Raw genomic sequence first — 22,541 nt, forward strand, 5'->3', positions numbered from 1 at the left:
AAATTAAACCATATGTTAGTCCTGAAATGATCTAGTCTGTGTCGAGTGGACTTTAAACTCTCTCTCTCTCTCTCTATTGCTGTATTTACTGAACAAAAGGACAATGTGCCAAACTCATTCACATTCTTGATTGATTGGTTACCTCTTATATAACCTGTAAACAGGTGTTACCCGGAACTTCCCCCATTTGAATATCACATTCCTTATCACTAGGAAGTCATGTTTCATACTTGATGACTTCATCAAAATGTCCCAAGTTCACAACTTGTAATCAGGATGCTGGCTCGCTAGCCTGGAGGTTGTTCGATACCGGCATTGACCCGAGAAAGTTCATTGGGATTTTCCGGTGCGTTTTCCCCTTGTCAGTGGTGCAGGATGGAGGGCCTGATAAGGGCAGCTGTCTAGTTGTTCGGATGGGATGAAACACTGAGGTCCTGTGTATGCATTTTGGTGTGCACATAAAAGATCCCTTGGCAGTTGAAATTTGATATAAAAGTAGGCTATAGTGTTGCTGCCCGGATAAGAATTTACCTAATAGCACACTGTATGGCGTGTGTCCGTCTTCATTAGCCCTGTCGGAGCAGAACACCAATGCAGGGATTGAACATGCGACCTCCAATAATTTGAGAAAGAGAATAATTTAGTCCACAGCCCAAGCTTTCCAAAAATGCAATTCTTTTTAAATTTTTGGTTGTTCACAGCAACAAAATAAAGTACAAAATGATGTTGTGCGACAAACGTCTGTTTTCGTGGGAGTAGGTCACATGATCATTTTATCATTATCTCGGGTAGTGCTAAATTATAAGACCAGCTCAATTTTTCGTCATAAGTCACAAGATGTAAGTAAGGCTAGCTCTAATCCCAACTCTAAACCTGGACCTAGCACTTAAACTAACCCTAAGCTACAATCTCGTCAACAATCACATGTCATAACCGTATTTACATCTCAGCTGGCGTTAACAAATAGATTTAGCCAGAACTACTCCCAATAATAAGAAGAAGGCATATTATTTTACTTTTATTTTGATATTGTCTATAATTCATATTACATCTTTACATTTTTCTAATAACTTGTACTATTCATCCAGTCTAGAGAGAGACAGAGAGAAAAATGGGTTTAACAAAGTAGGTCATTTCGGAACACATGGTTCAATTTTATTTCAATAATTCGCTTGCGTGTAGGGGGTCTTTAGCAGTGGGAGGAAACCGGAGGGCCTGGAGAAAACCCTTGAGGTTGGGCAGGCGACCCTAATCCTTGTCACGTATTGCCGGTGAAACCATGCCAGTTGCCTAAATGACAGACCTTATGATTCAATGTATTAACTATTCGGCTATCTGCCCCCACCCCACCCCCAATCGAATCTATCACATATGCAACATTATGAGCTTTATAAGTTGTATAAATAAAAAAAAATAATCGGCAATTTCATGATAATTCTACAGTTAGGGAAAAATGATTCCAGACTAGTCGAGTTCCAGCAAAATGACATGGTTAGTTTCATTGGAATGAAAAATGTACAGGTCAGTTTTATTCATAACAATTTGTTTTTCCAAAACAACATATCATAACAACTATGAATTGGGAATTCAGTTCCATTTCTAAGGAGCTAAATCGGGAAAAGATGGGCTGAGTTGTTGCCAGTTGAGTTGTATCTTGTTTTAAGATTGACAAACATTCAACAGTGATTTAATATTATAAACTATAAAGATAAATGTTGGCCTACAGGTTGATTATAAAATATATATAAATAAATAACTTTATATATTAGAAGAAATGATTGGTGTGCATATTTATACATATGAATATATATATATATATGTTTTTAATATAACGGACAACATGCACATTCTTTCTATTAAATCTCAATAATAAACACACTCTTTCTGACAGTCAACATTCAACTACAAATTTCTTCCTTTCTTAAAGGACAATATTGATGTCATAGAACCAGTTCAACACATTCCGAATATATACTGAGCGCCATGGAATTTGCATCACTTTTTTTCCCAAATATTTTATTACTAGGTGGTTTTGTATGTATAATATTATGCAATACTATGAACTATTGTTTCACACAATGCTCCCAAACGCAAAAAAAATCGGCCAGTGTGCACAAAAAAAAAATTGCACTAGATGCACGTGAAAAACCCAATATTCACGTGCAGCATTGTGTGTGAGCCCTTTAAAAGCATGTTTTCAACTTAATGTGCAGAACATGAACTGTGAAACGTCAATCTGTCGTAATTTGTTGTTGGACGTGTGAAGGAATCGAGCTAGAGATGCCGAGACTTGCTGAAAATCAGCGGAATGAAGCCATGGGAATGTCCCGGGCTGGCATGTCTACACGTGCTATTGCCAGACCCTTCAATTGTCATCAGTCCACTATTGTAAGGTTGGTGGAACGTGTTCGAGTTACTGGATCAACACGTGACTGTCAACGTCCTGGTCCACAACGCGTTACAACCCAGGCTCAAGACCGCTACATCCAGGTCACTCATCTGCATGACAGATTCCGCCCAGGGAACCGAACAGGTGCAGCAGTCGTCGGAAGACAGGGACCAGTAAGTGCCAACACCGTTAAAAGACGTCGTCTAAGAGAAGTAGGACTCCGTGCACGACGACCTTATGTTGGAGCTATCCTCAGGGATCATAACTGTCAGCGGTGTTTGATATGGGCTCAAGGACACCAGACATGGAGAAGAGTAGACTGGCAAAGTGTGCTCTTCAGTGATGAGAGTCGCTTTCATCTTAATCACGCTGATGGCCATCAACGTGTGTGGAGACGTCTTGGGGAACGTCTTGCAGACTGCTGCGTCTTCAAAACAAATCGATGGGGTGGGGGAAGTGTAATGGTGTGGGTTGGCTTCACATTTCATCACCGGACCGCCCTACACATTTGCAGGGGTCGCGTTAATGCTGTAGCCTACCGTGATGATGTCTTGCCACCAATTGTTGTTCCGATGTTTCGAGCGCACCCACAACTTCAGCACTTCCAACAGGATAATGCATGTCCGCATACCGCCCGTTTTAGTTTGGACTACCTGGCTGCTAACAACATCAATGTCTTGGACTGGCCAGCCATGTCTCCGGACATGGCACCGATAGAACATGTCTGGGATGAGATTGGACGCCGTCTGTATCGGAGACCACAGATGCATACCATTGCTGCTTTAGAAGCTGCTCTTGTCCAAGAATGGAACAATTTGCCCCAGGCCTTCTTTCAAACATTGGTTAATTCCATGCGACGTCACTGCTCAGTGTGCGTAAGAGCCCGTGGAGGACACACGCGCTACTGACATCTGTGTCGTACTTTTGGTTTTGACCCCTCTGACTTTGTACTGTTGATTACAGATTAAACATCCATAAGTGTACAATTGTGTTGTTATTGATGTGTTCCCATTTGAATATTGTTCACAATAAGAAGCAAAATAAATAAGATATGTTTACAGGATCATTTTGTTATACGAAAAACTAAGTGATGCGTCTTCAATGGCCCTCAGTATAATTTTAACACACAAAAGCAAAAGGAAAACACGAGTTATCCTTCTATATCACTGACTGAAGTGACGCGTGATAACAGATAAACAGGCAGATTTCTGCTCACTAATAATTCCTTCGAAGACCAAAACTTGAGTTTTCCTTTTGCTTTCGTGATTTCTGTTTTTTTAAATCTTCATAACGCATCTATCGTAGCAATGATCTCTGTGTTAAAATTATATTTGGATAATGACTGACACAAATATTGTCCTTTAACCTCTGATGGTTGATTCATTAATGAAGAAATAATTGTAAGGGCGCTTTCTCTTTAGTAAGTATAAATTCTATAAACTAAATAATGGACAGTTTTATTTTAAGAAATTTGTTAAACATAATTTATTTCCAGCATTGTGAGATTTATACCTTCGTTGAATAGAGTCGTATAGAAAAATGATTGATCAATGTGTTTATAAGTCTTATATGCGCTTTGTGAACACCGATATAAACCATACAGAGACAGAGAGAAATGGGGTTTTACATCCACTCAACACAAACTAGGCCATCTTCATTAGTGCCTAACATTTTGGCTGGTACATCTAAAACCGTTATTTCCAGGTCTGTTAATATGCCCATCAATTATTTCTCCAGCAATGTCTCACATCGTTGATAATCTATAAATCATTTCTTTTACACAACTAAAATAAACAGTTTGAACAATATATTATTGCTTTTGTTTTAATTTACTCATTAACACTGAATTCTCCTTCTTCATCTCTTGATAATCTTGAGTTATTTTTTCTAGATTAGCCAGTACTTTCTTTCCACTTTCATTCTCAATCTGAAATTAAACATTCTTTGTTCATTACAATGTATCTTGAAAAAAAATCTCAATTTATATATGGACAGAGAGAGAGAAATGGGGTTTAACGTCCACTCGACGCAAACTGGGTTATTTTGGGACTAACATATGGTTCAATTTTATTTCAATAATTCACTTGCACGTAGGGGTCTTTAGCAGTGGGAAGAAACCGGAGGAGCTGGAGAAAACCCACAAGGTTGGACAATCGACCCTACTCCTTGTCACGTACAACCGGGGAATCGAAACCACGCCATTTGACTCAATGACAGACCTTATGATACAGCGTGCACATGCTCACCATTCGGCCATCCAACCACCCTGTATATGGACAATCTCACATGTTTATTTAATGTGTTCAATAACTAAACACCAATATAAAATGTCTAAACGTGCCCCTGCCACTTCGCTTAAATTAACAAATCAGAAAGAGTAGGGTCCCTCCTTACAGCCAAACAATACCACAAAGTTTTAAACAAATCTCATAAAGTGTAGAGAATTTACAATGTTTTAATCACAGGAATAATAATTCTGTAAAAAATCATTGTGCATCTCTGAATTTCAACTTGGTTGCAATCTGATTATAACACAGATCCTATTTTCGTTTCGTTTTTTATAGTTCAAAATTTTGTTTTACTTGTCTTTACTACACTAGCATCTAGACGAGTTGTTGTATAACCCACATTCTGGATGATGTGAGGGATTAGCCAATGAAACTGTCTGTTACGGCGAATCTAAATACTATTATAATTATTGTTGAAGACAGGAGATTAAAATTCTACAACTTACTTGATCTTCTAAATCTCTGATCTCTCTCATAATAACACCAGTTTCTTCTACTGTACTAATTAATAATTCACAGTTCTATAATAACAATAACAATAAACAGCAATAATTCACAGTTCTATAATAATAACAATAACAATAATACTAATAAACAGCAATAATTCACAGTTCTATAATAACAATAATAATAATAATAAACAGCAATAATTCACAGTTCTATAATAACAACAATAATAGACAGTTCTATAATCACAGTTCTATAATAACAGCAATAATTCACAGTTCTATAATAACAATATTAATAGACAGCTCTAATAACATTTCATAATAACAACATATGCATTTAATTCATTTTCTTGAACTACAATGATCAATATTTCACTATTTTTTATTACAATATTAACACAATTAAGCTTACACAACTTTAACACTATTTCTGTACAGGGAGCAGCCATCCAGCAGTTTCAGTCCGATTTTCACAAAATTCGAATTCAATCATCATAATGGTGCGACGGTGATATACTTAAACGTTTTTGTAAAATCGAATAATAATTGTGACCTCTAGAGGGACCACACACTAAAAACGTCATTTGTCGTTCAATTAGGGGCCATAATCCAGGAAGTTACAGTCTGATATGCGCGAATATTGACAGGAACCAAGATCGTTGAGTTATAAACATATATTTCACGTTTCAACAAAATCATATGAAATGTGTGACCTCTAGAGTGTCCACAAGCTAAAAACATGATTTTTTGTACAATCAGGGGCCATAAGCCATGAAGTTTCGATCCGATACATGCCGATATCGAAAGGAACCAAGATCTTTTGGAGATAAATCTATATTTCGAGTTCGTCAAAATTGTGGACGGACGGTCGGACGCGACGACAATATACGTCCATATGAAAATGTGGGCGAATAAAAATGTGATCAAACCTCATGTAATGCTGCTAAGAATCTATAGGCCTTCTTTACTGCTTCATCTTTCTTTGCATCCTAGAAATTAAAACAACTTTTATCTATTAAATCAGTTTATTGTCTGAGAGTACAGGTTTGAAACAAGGCATTCAAAAGAGTGAAAAACAGCAGCTGAATAGTGAATGCAATCAGTAACATAGAATTGAATTCTGTTATACTTCTGTTAGTCTTGATAACTATTGCAGCATCAAATTGCTTTACACCAATTTTACTTAAATGTGATGGATACAAGTTAAACTTGGTTCAAATTTTTGCTATTAGGTTTTTCTCACACACAATGTAATTTAATTTCTTGGTACCAGTTTTATAACCAGTACCATCAGTTGAAATATAAACATTGACTTTTATCGTCTGCTAGTTAACCATCTCTGGGTGTGTATCACTAGACATGAACACTGATGAGACAGGTCTCGATCTGCACGGGGACCCCTTGGCTAAGTGGGTAAGATGCTGGCTCGCTAGCCTGGAGGTCGGGTGTTCGATCCCTGCATTGGCCGAGAAAGTTAATCCAGATTTTCCGGCGTGGTTCCCCCTTGTCAGTGATGCAGGACGGATGGCCTGACACGGACAGCTGTCTAGTCCCTCGGATGAGACGGAAAACCGAGGTCCCTTGTATACTTTGGAATGTACGTAAAAGATCCCTTGGCAGTTGGAATTCTATATAAGAGTAGGCGATAGTGCCGCTGCCCGGGCAAAATTTCCCTCATAGCACACTGTATGGTGTATGCCCGTCTTCATTAGCCCAGCATAGGAGCAGAACAGTAGGACATTAAACCCCATTTCATTTCATTTCATTTCGATCTGCACATACACTGCGGTACATGCTGCAGTCATTCTTTGTTTTATCTTCATGTGTGTCACATAGTTTGTCTCCATCATACTTCATGTTTTTATTCAATGTAAATAAAGTATACTTAACAAGATGGCTAGACTATTTTACTTTAAACACCATCTATTGTTTTTTCTAGATATTTTTACCGTAGAAATTCAAGTCCTCTTAATCTGTAACATTGTTTTAATGCAACAGATGTTTATCTTAAAACTTCACAAATTTCATTATATATATTTACATCTATATTTATTGTATGTTAAATCTATACTTACTCTAAAAATAAGTTCATCTGTGACTGTAAATGTTCTGTCTAATTTCCCAGATAGTGAATTAATTTCTTTCTGTATTGACTTAGTATCTACTAAAACCTGGAAAATATTGAATACTATATTCTGATATTATACACCCACTCCACAATAACCAGACTCTGGTATAGGGACATATATTTTCACTTTAAGTGTACCGGTACCATGCATAGGGTGACCCATGTACTCACAGAAATACAGTCCACCGCTGATAGTTCGAGACTACTACTGAAGCGTGCACATTCGCCGTGCCGAGACCAACTTTCTGACAGTATGATACTATAAATAGCCATGGCACGTGCAATTCTCTACAAATCTATCAACTATTACAGCCGTAAAAAATGTATTGTTGACGATTTTGAATAGCAGTTAAATTAAGCTTCTTGGTTATTACAGCAGATTTAGAAATTACGTTCGTTTCATTTTTTAAATCGCTTTATCATTAACTGTACCGTTAAGAGCAGCATCTTTTGGTTTAGTACAAATAATATCTCTGAATCACTCGGGTTAGGCAGGAACATGATACTAGCAGTAGTTTCATTTTACTTTTACAAGCTTCTTAAAACGATTGTTGAGCTACCTAACGTGCTTATTTCTAAATTCAATTTCTTGTTCTAGCGTTCTGTTACGTTTCGTAAAAAAGTAGTCTTGATTATACCGACCTGTCAATCAGACGTAGAATGGTCGATAGACTGGTTAAGCGAGACTAATTTCAAAACAAGGGCACGTAACCTATCTTTTACTCAAAAGTGTCTGGATGTTATGGACGACTCTTGGAACCAGTTTTCAGTCTATTATTTATACATGATTAATGGTCATAGCTTATTAAGTACAACATGATCGTTTATTTAGTGACTATAATTGTGTGAAACTGATTTAAGGCTTGGCATATATATAAATATTGTGGCGTAATTGTCGAGATATATGGAGATATTTATTTATGGTGGGTCACCCTACCATGCAGCCATGCAAGAAAAGGAGAGACATGGGTTTAACAACTGTTTAACACAACTGGTTGATTTTGGGACAAACAGGGTAGTTTATTTAACTCTGTTAACCTATGATCAATGACCTTTAACCCTTTAACCTATGGTCAATGACCTCTAACCCTTTGACCTATGGTCAATGATCTTTAACCCTTAACCTATGGTCACTGATCTTTAACCTATGGTCAATGACCTTTAACCCTTAACCTATGGTCAATGATCTTTAATCCTTTAACCTATAGGGGAGTTGGATGGCGGAATGGTTAGCTTGTGTGCCTTGTATCATAAGGTATGTCATTGAGTCAACTGGTCTGCTTTCGATTCCCTGGTTGTACGTGACAAGGGGTAGGTCGCCTGTCCAACCTCATGTGTTTTCTCCGGGTCCTCCGCTTTCCTCCCACTGCTAAAGACCCCTATGTGCAAGCAAATTATTAAAAAAAAATTGAATCATGTGTTCGTTCCAAAATGACCTAGTTTGTGTCAAGTGGACCTTAAACCCCATCTCTCTCTCCCCTTTAACCTACGGTCAATGATCTTTAACCCTTTAGTACTTGGAATGCCTGAAACCAGTGCTCCACCCCAAATTGATCAAGTTACCCTTATATCTGTTGGGTCACCCCCCAAGAATTACCATACGGTCCTACAATTCATGGAGCTATTCACATGTTGGGGAACAGTATGTAGCTTTGGAGGATTTCACACTGTCCAGTGATATAAGGGGGGGGGGGGGGAGGGGAGCACAACTGACGACCCTTGATCTGTGGTGCAATATGGCCCACAATTATTGGCTACACATCCTTTTCCTGCCAATTTAACAACAGATAAATCTGAAACATACCTTATCTATTTCCTGTTTTTGTTTTTTAATATTTGCCACTATTTCGAGTATTTTCCTGGTATATGCTGATCTGTTTACATCTTTGGTCATTCGTTCATATTCTGATTGCTACAATAAATAATACAATCACATTTCACTTCTTTTTTATATGTCCACATTTTTCTTCTGACATTTTATCGAAAATAAAGGGGCAGAACTCTTATCGTTATTTAAGGAGGCAGTGTCAGACCACAATTAAAAAAAATCATGTGTCAACAAAATATTCAAATCCGTACGTAATAAAAAAATAGGTGCAAATTGTTATTTTTTCATATTCAATTTCCGTATGGTATTTAAATTTATGTCATTAATACAAAAGTTTACAAAAGTTTGCGTTCTGTTTACATTTTGACCGTTAAAGCTTGTGAAAGTGACGAGATGAAAGACAGTGTTATATCAGTGAGCTTTTGAGATGTATAGAAATAAAAACAGTTACAACAGCTTACTAATTGTTTTTGTAAATCTTCTTTATTTCTGACTTCATCAGCCACTTCTTTCATTTTGTCACGAAACACGCGGATTTCAGCTAATTTCTTCTCTGCTTCCGACTGAAAAAAAAATGCTTAAGTTTAGAAAAGCAGATATGATACCATACTCCTGGCAATGTTTCGTTTGACACACTTTGTGAAAAACTCAAGTTTTTAGTATAACAATAGCAATGGAAATAGCTAGAGAGGGATTTCTTGGGCTATTGCTTCAGGAATATGATATGATACTGAATGAAAGTGGGGTTTTATGTCTTGTCAGCACTAAAGGTTGGTTATTTTGAGACTAACATATGGTATTTTTCATTTCAATTCTGAGAATGAGAATTTTGCTCAGACAGCAGTTTTTCAGAATACTTTCTGATTAAAATACAGATTTATATTTCGTTTCGTTTTTTATACTTTCGACGGCCTCTACTACATGAAGATCTGACCAGTTGTAGTGGGAAATTGTGTCAGGGGTCATACGAGCGGCTTCTGACCCTATGACATCAGACATTTGATTAACCAATCAGCATTGATGTTTCTCCCATGCATTGCAGATCAAGAACTCGCTGCAACAGACCGTTTCATTGGCTAATCCCTCATATCAACCAGAACATTGGTTATATAACAACTCTTCCAGATCATAGTGTAGTAAAGACAAGTAAACGAAATTTTGAACTATAAAAAACGAAACGAAATAGGATCTGTGTTTTAACCAGATTATTCAGAATACCTTTAATCGAACTCCAAATACCATCCAAACAAGCAGGTAGACCTTTTGTTCTGAACCAATAAAAGTTTGACACTTTGATTGGGGAGCAAATTTGTTACTTATGGGTGATTTTTTAAAATGAATTTTTCTGGTATATTTAATATTAGTGTGAATTTGTAACCCACCTCTTTCTGTGATGTGAGAGTTTTAAGTTCTCTATACTGTTGTATAAGAGGAGCTCGATGGGTCTCCCATTTATTAGCTAGAGTTACTAAACGCTGTGTACTTGTTTCAACAACACCCTAAAAAATACAAGTTATCAAATAAACATTAAACATAAGAGTTGGCCATTCTTGCTATAATAATTCAAAAATAGATGATAAAAAAAGAAAATATTGAAAATTTCAGTCGACAGTCTCCGGTAGTGACGTCAGTGACTAACGGTAAACATTAGCTTGGTCAGCCATTTATTGATTTAATTATTTAATGAACGGCTGTGTAAATCAAACTGTATCCAAGCCATCTAAAGGTCTAATTAATAATTTCTATAACATCTGATTTTTCTCTGAAAACCAAACAGGATATAGATATAGATATATTATATTACTAAACAAGAATAAACATATCCCAAAGCACATTTTCTTGGAACAGGTCGCACACACTGAGCCACTGTGGCACGAGCCAGTGCCTTGGTCACTGAGCCACTGTAGTTTACTCGAGACTTGTGATATTACTTACTTGTAATTTAAGAATATTATTCTCAGCATCTGGTAATAAATCCATTGTTTTCTTTTTAACATTAAACGAACTTTCTTTATCATCAATTTGTCTATTTTCTGTATTTATAGCTTCTTCAAGCTGTTGTTGAGTAGCACTATATTTCTTTATTTCTAATTCTAATGATTCTAACTTGGATGTTAATTCACCTAATTCATCCCTTAATGATTGCATTTCTTCTTCTCTCTTTCTTTCTTGTTCCTTGAATAAGAAAGATGGACAATATATTGACAGGATAATTTATCGCTTCAATATTTCCTTTTGGGGTAATTTTTGCAACAAAGACAGTCTGCAAAAAAAATCTAAACCAGTTATCATTAAACCAGTTTGAATCTTTCCAAAGAAATGAAATGAAATGAAATGGGGCTTAACGTCCTACTGTTCTGCTCCGAACTGGGCTGATGAAGACGGGCATACGCCATACAGTGTGCGATGAGGGAAATTTTGCTCGGACAGCGGCACTATAGCCCACTCTTATATCGAATTCCAACTGTCAAGGGATCTTTTACATGCACGCCATTGTATACACGGGACCTCAATTTTCCATCCCATCTGAACGACTAGACAGCCGTCCTTGTCAGGCCCTCGATCCTGCATCACTGACAAGGGGGAACCACACCAGAAAATCTGGATGAACTTTTCAGCCAATGCAGGGATCAAACACCCGACCACCAGGCTAGCGAGTCAGTTGAAATAAAACATGATTATTATGTTACCCACTTAGCCACTGTGATCCCCTTTTTTCCAAAGAATCGGGGGTGGTGGGGGGGATGTTCGAATGGTTAGCATGTGCGCGTCGTATCATAGGGTCTGTCATTGAGTCAGCTAGCGTGGTTTCGAGTTTCGATTCCCCGGTTGTATGTGACAAGGAGTAGGGTTGCCCGTCCAACCTTGTGGGTTGTCTCCTGGTCCTCCGGTTTCCTCCCACTGCTAAAGACCCCTCTCTCTCTCCAATTTCCTGGAGCTTTATTTTCCAAAACATTTTTGTTTGAGTTTGGATAACTAAAAGGTTTGCCAGGTTTTATATTCATAAATTAGAAGACTTGAAAGAGAAATGTATCAGAACATATATTAATATTTTGAAAATTAGAGACATCAATTAAGGCATCATGAAGTTTTTTCAATGTCAACTTTCTGCTTATTTCAGTAGGTTGTGGTAGAATAAATTTTAAAAACATTAACTGACCTCTTCTGTATCTTTGGTGGGTATTTCTCCACTCATCTGGGCTAAACTAGCATCCTCATCCTATATGAAAACAATAAAGTTGATTAAACAAGAAATCACAGTCAGCCATAACATTATATATGGTATAACTAGCTAAGTCATCTATGAGGTACGAAAACATAGGTCTATTTCAATATATACTATTCAAAAAAAGTAGGGGATATTTGATTTTTAAGTGTTATTAAAGTCACCTAATGAAACTGACGAAGAAACAAATGACAAAATGAAATGAAGTTCACATTCATCGATTTATTCCAAATGATCGTTAGACTAAGTAAGGCACAGACTGACCATTATAAGGGTAAAATGATACCCGGGGTCAAACAGCAAAGTTACCACAGCATCACAACCAAGTCAGTAACGGGTAAATCCTCCTCTGTTTGCCAAACAAGCATTGATCCGACGTGGCATACTCCTAATGAGACGTCTACGGTCATTTTGGTCCAGATTGTCCCATTCCTGTTGCAACGCAGCAGCAAGTTCTTGGACATTGGCAGGACGTTGTTGACGTTGACGTAACCTCTGTCCAAGCATGTCCCAGACATGCTCGATGGGGAGAGGTCGGGACTCAGTGCTGGCCAAGGTAATGAGGTGATGTTCTGTTGTTGGAGGTAACCTGTAACGATCCTGGCCCTGTGACATCTTGCGTTGTCATCCTGGAAGATGAAACGGTGGCCATGACGTCGTGCGAACAGCACAACATGGACTGCCAAGATGTTGTCCCGGTAGTACTGGCCTGTAACACGCCCTGCAACAACATGTAAAGCCGTTCTTCCAGCAACAGTGATGCCTCCCCACACCATAACAGAACCACCCCCAAATCGATCATGTCTGATGACGTTAACGTCTTTGAAGCGCTCGTTTCGACGACACCACACCCTCCTACGTCTGTCCAAAAAATCAACAGTGAACCTTGACTCATCTGAAAACATCACATTGCTCCAGTGTCGATTATCCCAGTGTTGACGATCCCTACACCAACGACGTCTTGCCTGAATGTGATGATCTCTCAAACAAGGGATCACGCGAGGACGTCGGGCGCGAAGGTGACCCCTATGCAGTCGATTCCGAATCATCTGGCCACTCACTCTCACACCAGTGTCTGTTTGAAGACGAGCGCTGATCTGATTTGCTGTGATGACACGATTTCTCAAGGCCAAGGTACGGATAAATCGATCCTGGGCTTGAGTTGTCGCCCTTGGTCGACCTGAGCGTGGTCTGTCCTGTACAGATTGTGTATCACGGTATCTGGACCATAGCCTGCTTATGACAGACTGAGAAACATTCATCGTCCGCGCCACAACCGCCTGTGTTGTGCCGATCTGTAGCATGCCAAGGGCACGTAACCTTTCATTTTGGGTAAGCCGACGCATATCAAAATTTGTTTTCTGGTCACTAAAACAATTAAACTGATGTTTCCACCCTGGAATTCAATGCCACAATGACTGTAACATTCAAAGTCAGAGTCGTGCAAATCTTGGGTTGGACCCCCATGATGATCCCAAGCATCACATGCATTCCATGCGGTAGCTATTGGTGCGTTTGGGCGTCACATGTAACTGGAAATGTTTCTTCTGTTAGGTTCTATAGTGACTTTTTTCGTAGTCATTTACATATTTTAGTATTATGCCCCCAAAATCAAATATCCCCTACTTTTTTTGAATAGTATAGAATTTATCGTAGGCATATTTTCTGAGGTTCTTTCTCCATATAGGATGTGAATTTTGATCAGCAAGTTTATCTTTTAATAAGATATACAGTGTTGAACTTTGCTTTGTTATTTTGGGACTAATATCCATAACAATATAGTCATTTGATTATTTGAATTACACAAATGGTACTATAACTTGGAAAGCAGATTGGTGACCTCGAACAAAATGCCACAATGTTAGGCAGATCACATCTGCCACGCCCTACCATATACAATCTTGGAATCAAAATTACCTTAGAGAATAATAATTTTTCAGAATGAGCAAATCTTGATCCTTTTGTTCTTGCATCTGTTTTAGCCCGACTGCTAATGGCTGCCATGACTTGCTGTAAATCTGACAGAGAAGACGTGCCCGATGTTTCTCTTTTAGCATCTTGACGTAATCGATCTGCAATCATTTTCTGTATTTTTGATTTCTTTTTGTCAATAAATTCCTGAAATCAAATGATCATTCAATTAGAAGATCAACTTGTATCTCCATATCACAAAATATGATACCAAATTTAATATAATATTTTTGTTCCATTTTATTTAGTTTTTTAATGCATGTCTAAATCAAGTGGAGACTAATTATTTCCTGAAAGAAACTCCTTGGATTGAACATTCACACCAACCTGTTTTGATAATCGGGAAGCCAGACCAGAATGATTCCATTCATTTTCCCATTCTTGTTGCTTAGCAACCTCTGCTGTATTAGATTCTATAACGGATGCCAATGTATCTCTGTGATGGCGACATTGATTCGTAACAAATGGAAGACTAGTTGAGTAATAGTTTCGGATTTCTGAAAAAGAGAAAAAGATATCAATTTCATAAGTTCAGGATAAGTTTTCTTTCTTTTATCTTAATATATCCAGGGGGGTTGGATGGACGAATGGTTAACACATGTGCATTGTATCATAAGGTCTGTCATTGAGTCAACTGGCGTAGTTTCGATTCCCCGGTTGTACGTGACAAGGAGTAGGGTAACTTGTCCAACGTCGCAGTCCTTCATCAGGTCCTCCGGTTTCCTCCCACTGCTAAAGACACCCTACACACACGCGAATTATTGAAATAAAATTGAACCATGTGTTAGTCCCGAAATGACCAAGTTTGTGTTGAGTTGACGGTTAAACCCTATCTCTATCTCTCTCTTTCTTAATATATCCTTGCATTCTATCATTATCTGGTACCAAATCTAAGTTTTTAGAACCCCTAAAGAGATTTGTAAATATGTCAAAAATTAATTTTAATCAATCTATCCAAAAATTTATAATCACTATAATACAAATATCAGCTATTTACATCTGATTTTGCCACTGGGCAGCAAACTTTTTAAGTCCTTACCAAGATACTTTGTAGTATATATCATTATCCATTGTAAAAACACTTATATATTATTAAAGGACAATATCTAGCGAGACAATTATTTTTTTTTTGATTTGTCAGATATCCTCTCACAGTCTCATATAACAACTTTTGGTCTTCGAAGGAATTATTAGTGAGCAGAAATCTGCCTGTTTATCTGTTATCACTCGTCACTTTAGTCAGTTATATAGAAGGATAACTCGTGTTTTCCTTTTGCTTTCATCATGTCCGTTTTTTTAAATATTCATAACGCATCTATCGTAGTAATGATCTCTGTGTTAAAATTATATTTGGAACTTTGGCAGAGGTGTTTCAGGAAAAAAAAAATATGCGTGGTTTAGGCGCACCCTTTCCCAGCGCGTGTGAAACTCGTGCCATAGCATATGTGACTCAAATCCACCTGCGATCTCCAGTAAATAGGTCAAACTCAATTGTTTACAGTTATAATAATTACCGATATTTAGCCGTATCAAGCTTTATATAATTATATTTCTTTATGAAATAAATTGCTTTTGTTACATTTGTTTATATTAATTATAACATGCAATTGCATTATTGCATAACTTTCAGCTGTAATTCTGTTGCTCGTACGGTAGTGAAATTGTCATTCAAGTCCCGCCCACAACAAACATGGCCGTCTATTACATCGTGTTAAATTCGTGAGTAATTGTGTGTGATAAATGAATCGGTTTTGATGATAAACAAATTAAATAATACCTGTATAAATAATATATCATGATCAGCTACTCGCGACCTAAATCCTGACTACCGGTAAAAGAGAAACAACAATTCCAGTTTACTCCAAGTTATGCAAACAACTGACAATCAAACGATAGCGTCTGTTGCCCCGCCCACTCCACGCGTCATGACAATACCCAGATTGTAGAGATTTAGATCTATCAGTAAAATAATACAATAGCAATTTTAATACCAATCAAAGAAACAATGATTTTGTCAACTACAAACAACTTCATAAAGAAAACGGTAACAACTCACTGGTAGATAATTAACTATACCGGTAAAATAATACAACAGCATTTTTAATACCAATCAAAGAAACAATGATTTTGTCAACTACAAACAACTACATAATGTGATAATCACAGACACCAATATTGTCCTTTAACCATAATAGCATAAGCTAGTCAACTTTTCTTTATTGGCTTTTGTAGAACATTACTAGCCCTAATATAAAATATTTCTGGAGATTTTAAACAGTTATAATGAATATGACATTCAAGCATAGATTATCAAGACAGTTTTCACTCTACTACCCATTAAATCTCCATAGCTAAATCAGCGTCTCATTCACTGAATAATGTCCTGATTCTTTCAATATTCTTTAAATGACAATCTGGTTAAAACACAGACTCTATTTTTGTTTCATTTTCTATAGTTCAAAATTTCATTTTACTTGTCTTTACTACACTAGGATCTGGAAGAGTTGTTATATAACCCGTGTTCTAGTTGAAGTGAGGGATTAGCCAATGAAACAGCGAGGTGCACGGAAATGTGGGTAACCCACAAGAAACATCATCTCTGATTGATTAATCAAATGTCTGATGTCATAAGGTCAAAAGCCGCTCGTATGACCATTGACGCGATCTTCCACTATAACTGGACAGATCTTCAGGTAGTGGAGGCAATCGAAAGTATAAAAAAAAAACGAAACGAAATATAAATCTGTATTTTAATGAGACTGCTAAAATGAGGGAAAGTAAAATGACCAACCTTTGGGTATTTTTCTGGTTAAATCTGTTAAACCTTCAGGTCTAGATAAATGTTGAGAACGATAACTATATATACATGCAGCACCCTGAAAATATTCAATTAGAACTGATAGAGCAGAAAGCAGAGAAAGCTCTATCAAATTTACTAATTAACATGTTCTGAGGTAATAAAAGCTGAAAGGAGAATTTCAACCGTTGCCATTTCTGTATATATTTGATTTATTATCTAATATTAAAATAGTTTCCGCAATTCACAATCTTAAACACAAATTATTTCCGGTTTAGAAACAAAGAGCTGCATGTGCTATTCAATTCAATCACTTTGAAGAATATGGAGAGTGTCCATTATAGCAGGACCACATGGTTTAATTTAGACACAGTGACTGACAGTTACCATGGTGACGAAAATAATTTGTATATCAGGTTTTGATTTTTGATACTGAATAATATGTAAACAAATGCCAATGACTGGACTCTCCATTATAGGTAAAATTCATATTTATTATATCTTGCACCTTACTTATTTATGAAAAGGTTTATTTCTCCTACTGTTTTAGTAAGTGCAGGAGGACCACACTACATACAAAACAAAAACCTACAAGATAAACCTGTGGAGAAGACCATATATAGACATTGCAAAAAATAAACAAATATCAAATCAAGTGAATGGATCCGGGAGCCAGCCATAAGCATCCACTGCGCTATACAGTCCCGGGCCTGTTATGGTACAGGCTTCATTCGAAATGAAAAAAAATTAAATGATTTACAAAAAAGGACATAACAGAAACAGTAAACTGTGCATATTGGTTTAATTATAAACTGTACATATTGGTTTAATTATACAATGTGCATATTGGTTTAATTATACACTGTGCATATTGGTTTATACACTGTACATATTGGTTTATACACTGTGCATATTGGTTTAATTATACACTGTGCATATTGGTTTAATTATACACTGTACATATTGGTTTAATTATACACTGTGCATATTGGTTTAATTATACACTGTACATATTGGTTTAATTATACACTGTGCATATTGGTTTAATTATGCACTGTGCATATTGGTTTAATTATGCACTGTGCATATTGGTTTAATTATACACAGTGCATATTGGCTTATACACGTACTGTGCATATTGGCTTATACAATGTGCATATTTGTTTATACACTGTTGGTTAGGTTTTATACCCATAGTTTTCTCATCTTACCTCCCTCTGCCAACTTGGGGGTTTACCTCTCCATGTTATACCTCTATCTTTTAGATAATGTGGTGTCCATGGTGATGTCATTTGTTGATGTAATTTGGCAGCAATGGCTCTCTGTAATAGCACCGAGGCTCCTGGAAATATGATTACATATTGTTTAGGTTGATTCATTGCGGTCAAGATCTACATGGTAACAGATTCATTTATGTCATAATACCAGGGTCATTCCGTGTCAAGTGGACCAAATTGTAAGAAAGTTGTCCAGGTGACCCTCTCAGAACAGTATGAAAAAAATATATGTTATAGTACATACAAACAGGCACTGGTCCACCTGACATGGAATGACCCACCAGTCTTCGTCATAGTAATCATGTTTTATTTCATCTGACTCCTCTTACGGATCTCCATAACTCTGGCCAGTCGGAGCATAACAGGACGTTAAATTTCATTTCATTTCATTTCTCCGTAATTCTGAAGGGGGTTTGGATGGCAAAATGGTTAGTGCGTGCGCGTTGTATCATGAGGTATGTCAATGAGTCAACTGGCGGGGTTTCGATTCCCCGGTTGTACATGACAAGGAGTAGGGTTGCCTGTCCAACCTCATGGGGTTTTTCCGGGTTAATCCCGAAATATCCTAGTTTGTGTCAATTAAACATTAATCCCCATTTCATTTCTCCATAACTCTGAATGTTTCCATACATATCTGTACAAAAACTACCCTTTTCTTTACATTTTCAAATATTGAATTGATTGTAAATTGTGTTTATTACCTAACGGTTCATCTGATGTCTGTGTTGTATCTTTTGGTAGTTTCTCAACCAAAAACATAAAAACTTTTCTTATTTCTGTTTCATTAGAGTAGAGAAATGTCTGGTAACCTATTTCACCATTATAACCCATATCCTGTAATAATCAATACAAACATATCCTGTATAATCAAATACAAACATATTCTGTAATAATCAAATACAAACATATCGTGGATGTTGAAAGTGCATGATACAAGAAAACAACAAGTTGGATTAACATAAATGCTTGTTGAAATTTAATGGGTGATTCCATGTCAAGTGGACCAAATTCCCAGAAAGTTCTAAAATGACCACCTCAGAAAATTATGAATAAAATTAGATGTTATAGTACATACGGACTTATGTAAAACTGCAAAGTTATATGACTCTAGTATTAATATTGACTGAGATATGGCCTTTTGAATCGAGGTACCCTTTCGCAAGTTTTGAAACTACTATTATATGACTTGATCTGATTTTATTCCTTGTAGTCAGTCTGTATTCTGTGAGGTTTGTTAGAGAATGTTATATAGATTAAGAATTTACCATCAAATGTTACAGAACAAGTACCGTCAACTGTGTATAGAGCACCTTGAATGTCAAAAAGTGATACTTGTGCAAAATAAATCAATATATAGATACAGTGTAGAAATGTTACTACACTATATTAGAAGTTGTTACTATCACATACATAATGTATCAATGGGTATTGTTTAAATAAAAATTATTAAAAGGCGTATCTTTGTCAGTTTCTTGTAAATTGACTCACACAGGAAAATAGCTAAAAACACTCTTTTTCAAACCCTAACCATGTATAGGAGCCTTCCACGAAAGAATATGAAACTTTTGGAAAATTTTGCATGTACATGTGTCTATCAATGACGAAAGGCCTATCTTTGACGAAAGAATATGAAACTTTTGGAAAATGTTGCATGTACATGTATCTATCAATGATGGAAGGCCCATCTTTGATATTTTACTCCTTCGTTTTTTATTTTCATCAAATTTGAACAATAAATTATGATTTTTTTCGTTTTTTTGCCGATTTGAATGGATTGATTATAATACTTTTAATTGCCTGATCATCAAGAAACAAAACCTTCTAAGAATAATTATGCATCAATATCAGACCAGGGGAGTAATATTAATTTTTGATTTAATATCAAAACCATGGAAAATTCAAGATTTTTCTGCAGTCTTTCTTCCCCAACATAATCGATGATCGATGTCAAGGACTTTATCTTGCTTATAAACTGTCTATGTGTACATGTAAGTAAAATGAGAATATCCCAGAATTCCCGTAAGAAAAACCTTATGTCATGTTTTCTTATGAAAAAAAACCCTACCCTGGAAGAATAACATGTTACAGGTTTAAAGAAAAACTTTCAGAAGAATAACCCCAATTTTTCCTGTATATATTCAAAGCCACCCCCGACTTCCAGACCGCAAGTTATTCCGGGCATAGAATAATATACCACAAAAATGAAAGAGATTTACCGTTATAGGTTTATAATTATAACTCAGTCAGTGACATAAATAATTATCATAAGTCATTATAATCCAGAATCAGCACATCATTAATATATTATTCTGTACCTGTATATGATTGGCCAGACTTGCACCAATTCTAAATCTTGCAGACATGCCAGGTGGAAGAGTGCTGGGTAGTTCCACGTCATTTTTAATAAATTTAATACACTTGACTATTGTGGCAACAATAACTTCTGTTGAAAACTGTTTTAAATTTGACAAATCATCATCTAATTCACTGTTAAAAAGAAAATAAATTTATTTAGCATCGTAAAATTTACTGATGACATCTACATACAAGGTACTGAAATTTAAAAAAAAAAATCACTTTTAGTTTCAATCCTTGGACTTAAATTAGCTTTCCTCATATCAGAATCAAAATGTCAGGTAAGATGCTGGCTTGCTAGCCTGGAGGTCGCGTGTTTGATCCCTGCATTGGCCAAGAATGTTCATCAGGATATTCCAACGTGGTTTCCCCTTGTCAGTGGTGCAGGACGGAGGGCCTGACATGGACAGCTGTCTAGTCCTTTGATGGATCTCTCAACTGCCAAATTCACTGAATAAATTCAAAACCTTAGAGAGAGTAACTGTGGCTGAGTGAGTAAGGGGCAGACTGACTAACCGATCGAGAGGTCCCGTGTTAGATCAAGAAAGTTCCTCAGGATTTTCTGGTTTTCCAGGAAGAAAGGTTTGACAGGAAGAAGGGCCTAGCAAGAAACAGTGTCTAGTAATTCGAGATTAGGTCTATTGTACACGTGGGTGACTAGGCGTGCACATTAAAGAACCCTTGACAGTTGGAATACAATTCAAAGAAACGCTGCTTTCCAGACAAATTTCACTCATTCCATACTACATGGTTTATCATGTTCCTTGAAGTAACTACTGCGAGTTTTAGAACATCTGGACGTTGCTAGATTACTTTGCAATTCCCGAACTTATAGGTATGTTTTCTCTCTAAGACAGACGAATCAACTATATATAGCGACCTCCACCAAAACCTTGACATTGAATGAACTTTGAACTTTGCAACTTGATTATCACAGGTAGACATTTTAGTGGGAAAGCGTGACACCTGGTATTCGAGATCATCGAGGAATCTGAAAGGCTCACAAGCTGGGTGAATACCCAATCGAAATTAGTGCCGAAATATGCAGGGTATTACGTGAAGGCCTTGATGAGATGTATGTAGTTTAAGCGAGATCAAGCCTTCTGTTGAAGATGATGGTATATAGGCTTCCTGTCTTCATAAGCCTTGCTGGTGCAGAATAAAAGAACATTAAACCTGGCCATTTCATATCAAAATCTTAATCGAATGAATCATGTTGTTGGACACAAGGACAGTCTTAACAGGTAGTTAATTGAGTTTATTAACCGGCTTGGTAACCAGTATAATAAAATCTTTTATTGTTCAGATCTTTAGGGATATCAAATAAATAAAAAAAATCAGATGACAATGATGTTAAGGCGAGTTTCGAATAAAGAGGATGGATAGAAATGAAAATAGCAAACAACTGACAAGTCTGCTGGTGAGGAGGAGAGACATATGCCTACTGAAGAACGGTTGAATTACACAGTTTTTCAAACGAAATATTGAATCATAAGAAAAACATACAGATGGCCTAACAACTGACGTATTAAATGATCAGGCTGATAAATGAACAAGAATTAAATGTTACCAGCCAATTGATCGTAAAGAGTGAATAATAATATTATCCACCTCCTCCATCTTGTCCAGTCATGTGACTTTTATTAATACGGGCATCTTTTATCTTCCTCCAAGAAAAAAAGAGAAAATAAATATGTTATCACAAATTTCAAATCTGAATTATTACCATTATCTGTGAAGCTTATAAACCTATATATAATATGGTTATAATTTTTATTGTCACATTTTCTATTTAAAATTCCGGCTGATGACCAAGTCTACTGTGCAACGTTC

At 36.6% G+C, this 22,541-nt stretch overlaps 1 protein-coding gene across 1 annotated transcript; it reads right to left on the reverse strand.

The window, feature by feature from the left end:
* Nucleotides 1–1,005: 1,005 nt before the first annotated feature.
* Nucleotides 1,006–22,361, reverse strand: LOC126830656 (coiled-coil domain-containing protein 22 homolog). Its single transcript, XM_050561064.2, has 16 exons — nucleotides 22,279–22,361; nucleotides 20,669–20,840; nucleotides 19,055–19,187; nucleotides 18,288–18,418; nucleotides 17,071–17,155; nucleotides 14,607–14,776; nucleotides 14,226–14,426; nucleotides 12,243–12,302; nucleotides 11,018–11,257; nucleotides 10,465–10,581; nucleotides 9,544–9,645; nucleotides 9,059–9,166; nucleotides 7,202–7,297; nucleotides 6,056–6,115; nucleotides 5,124–5,198; nucleotides 1,006–4,316 (listed from the first exon to the last, which is right to left on the reverse strand). The coding sequence occupies exons 1-16, from the start codon at nucleotides 22,326–22,328 to the stop codon at nucleotides 4,200–4,202; spliced, it is 1,917 nt and encodes a 638-aa protein (XP_050417021.2). The 5' UTR covers nucleotides 22,329–22,361; the 3' UTR covers nucleotides 1,006–4,199.
* Nucleotides 22,362–22,541: the final 180 nt, after the last annotated feature.

This window comes from Patella vulgata, chromosome 8 (genome assembly GCF_932274485.2).
Source record: "Patella vulgata chromosome 8, xgPatVulg1.2, whole genome shotgun sequence".
NCBI classification, from domain to species: Eukaryota; Metazoa; Mollusca; class Gastropoda; family Patellidae; genus Patella; species Patella vulgata.

Excerpts from the sequence above, each read along its gene's own strand:
- LOC126830656 (XM_050561064.2), bottom strand. The coding sequence starts at position 22,328 with ATGGAGGAGGTGGATAATATTATTATTCACTCTTTACGATCAATTGGC. Across the intron at positions 14,777-17,070 it reads AACCAGAAAAATACCCAAAG|AAATCCGAAACTATTACTCA; the intron begins GTTGGTCATTTT and ends TCTCTTTTTCAG. Across the intron at positions 5,199-6,055 it reads TCTTAGCAGCATTACATGAG|AACTGTGAATTATTAATTAG; the intron begins GTTTGATCACAT and ends TTGTTATTATAG.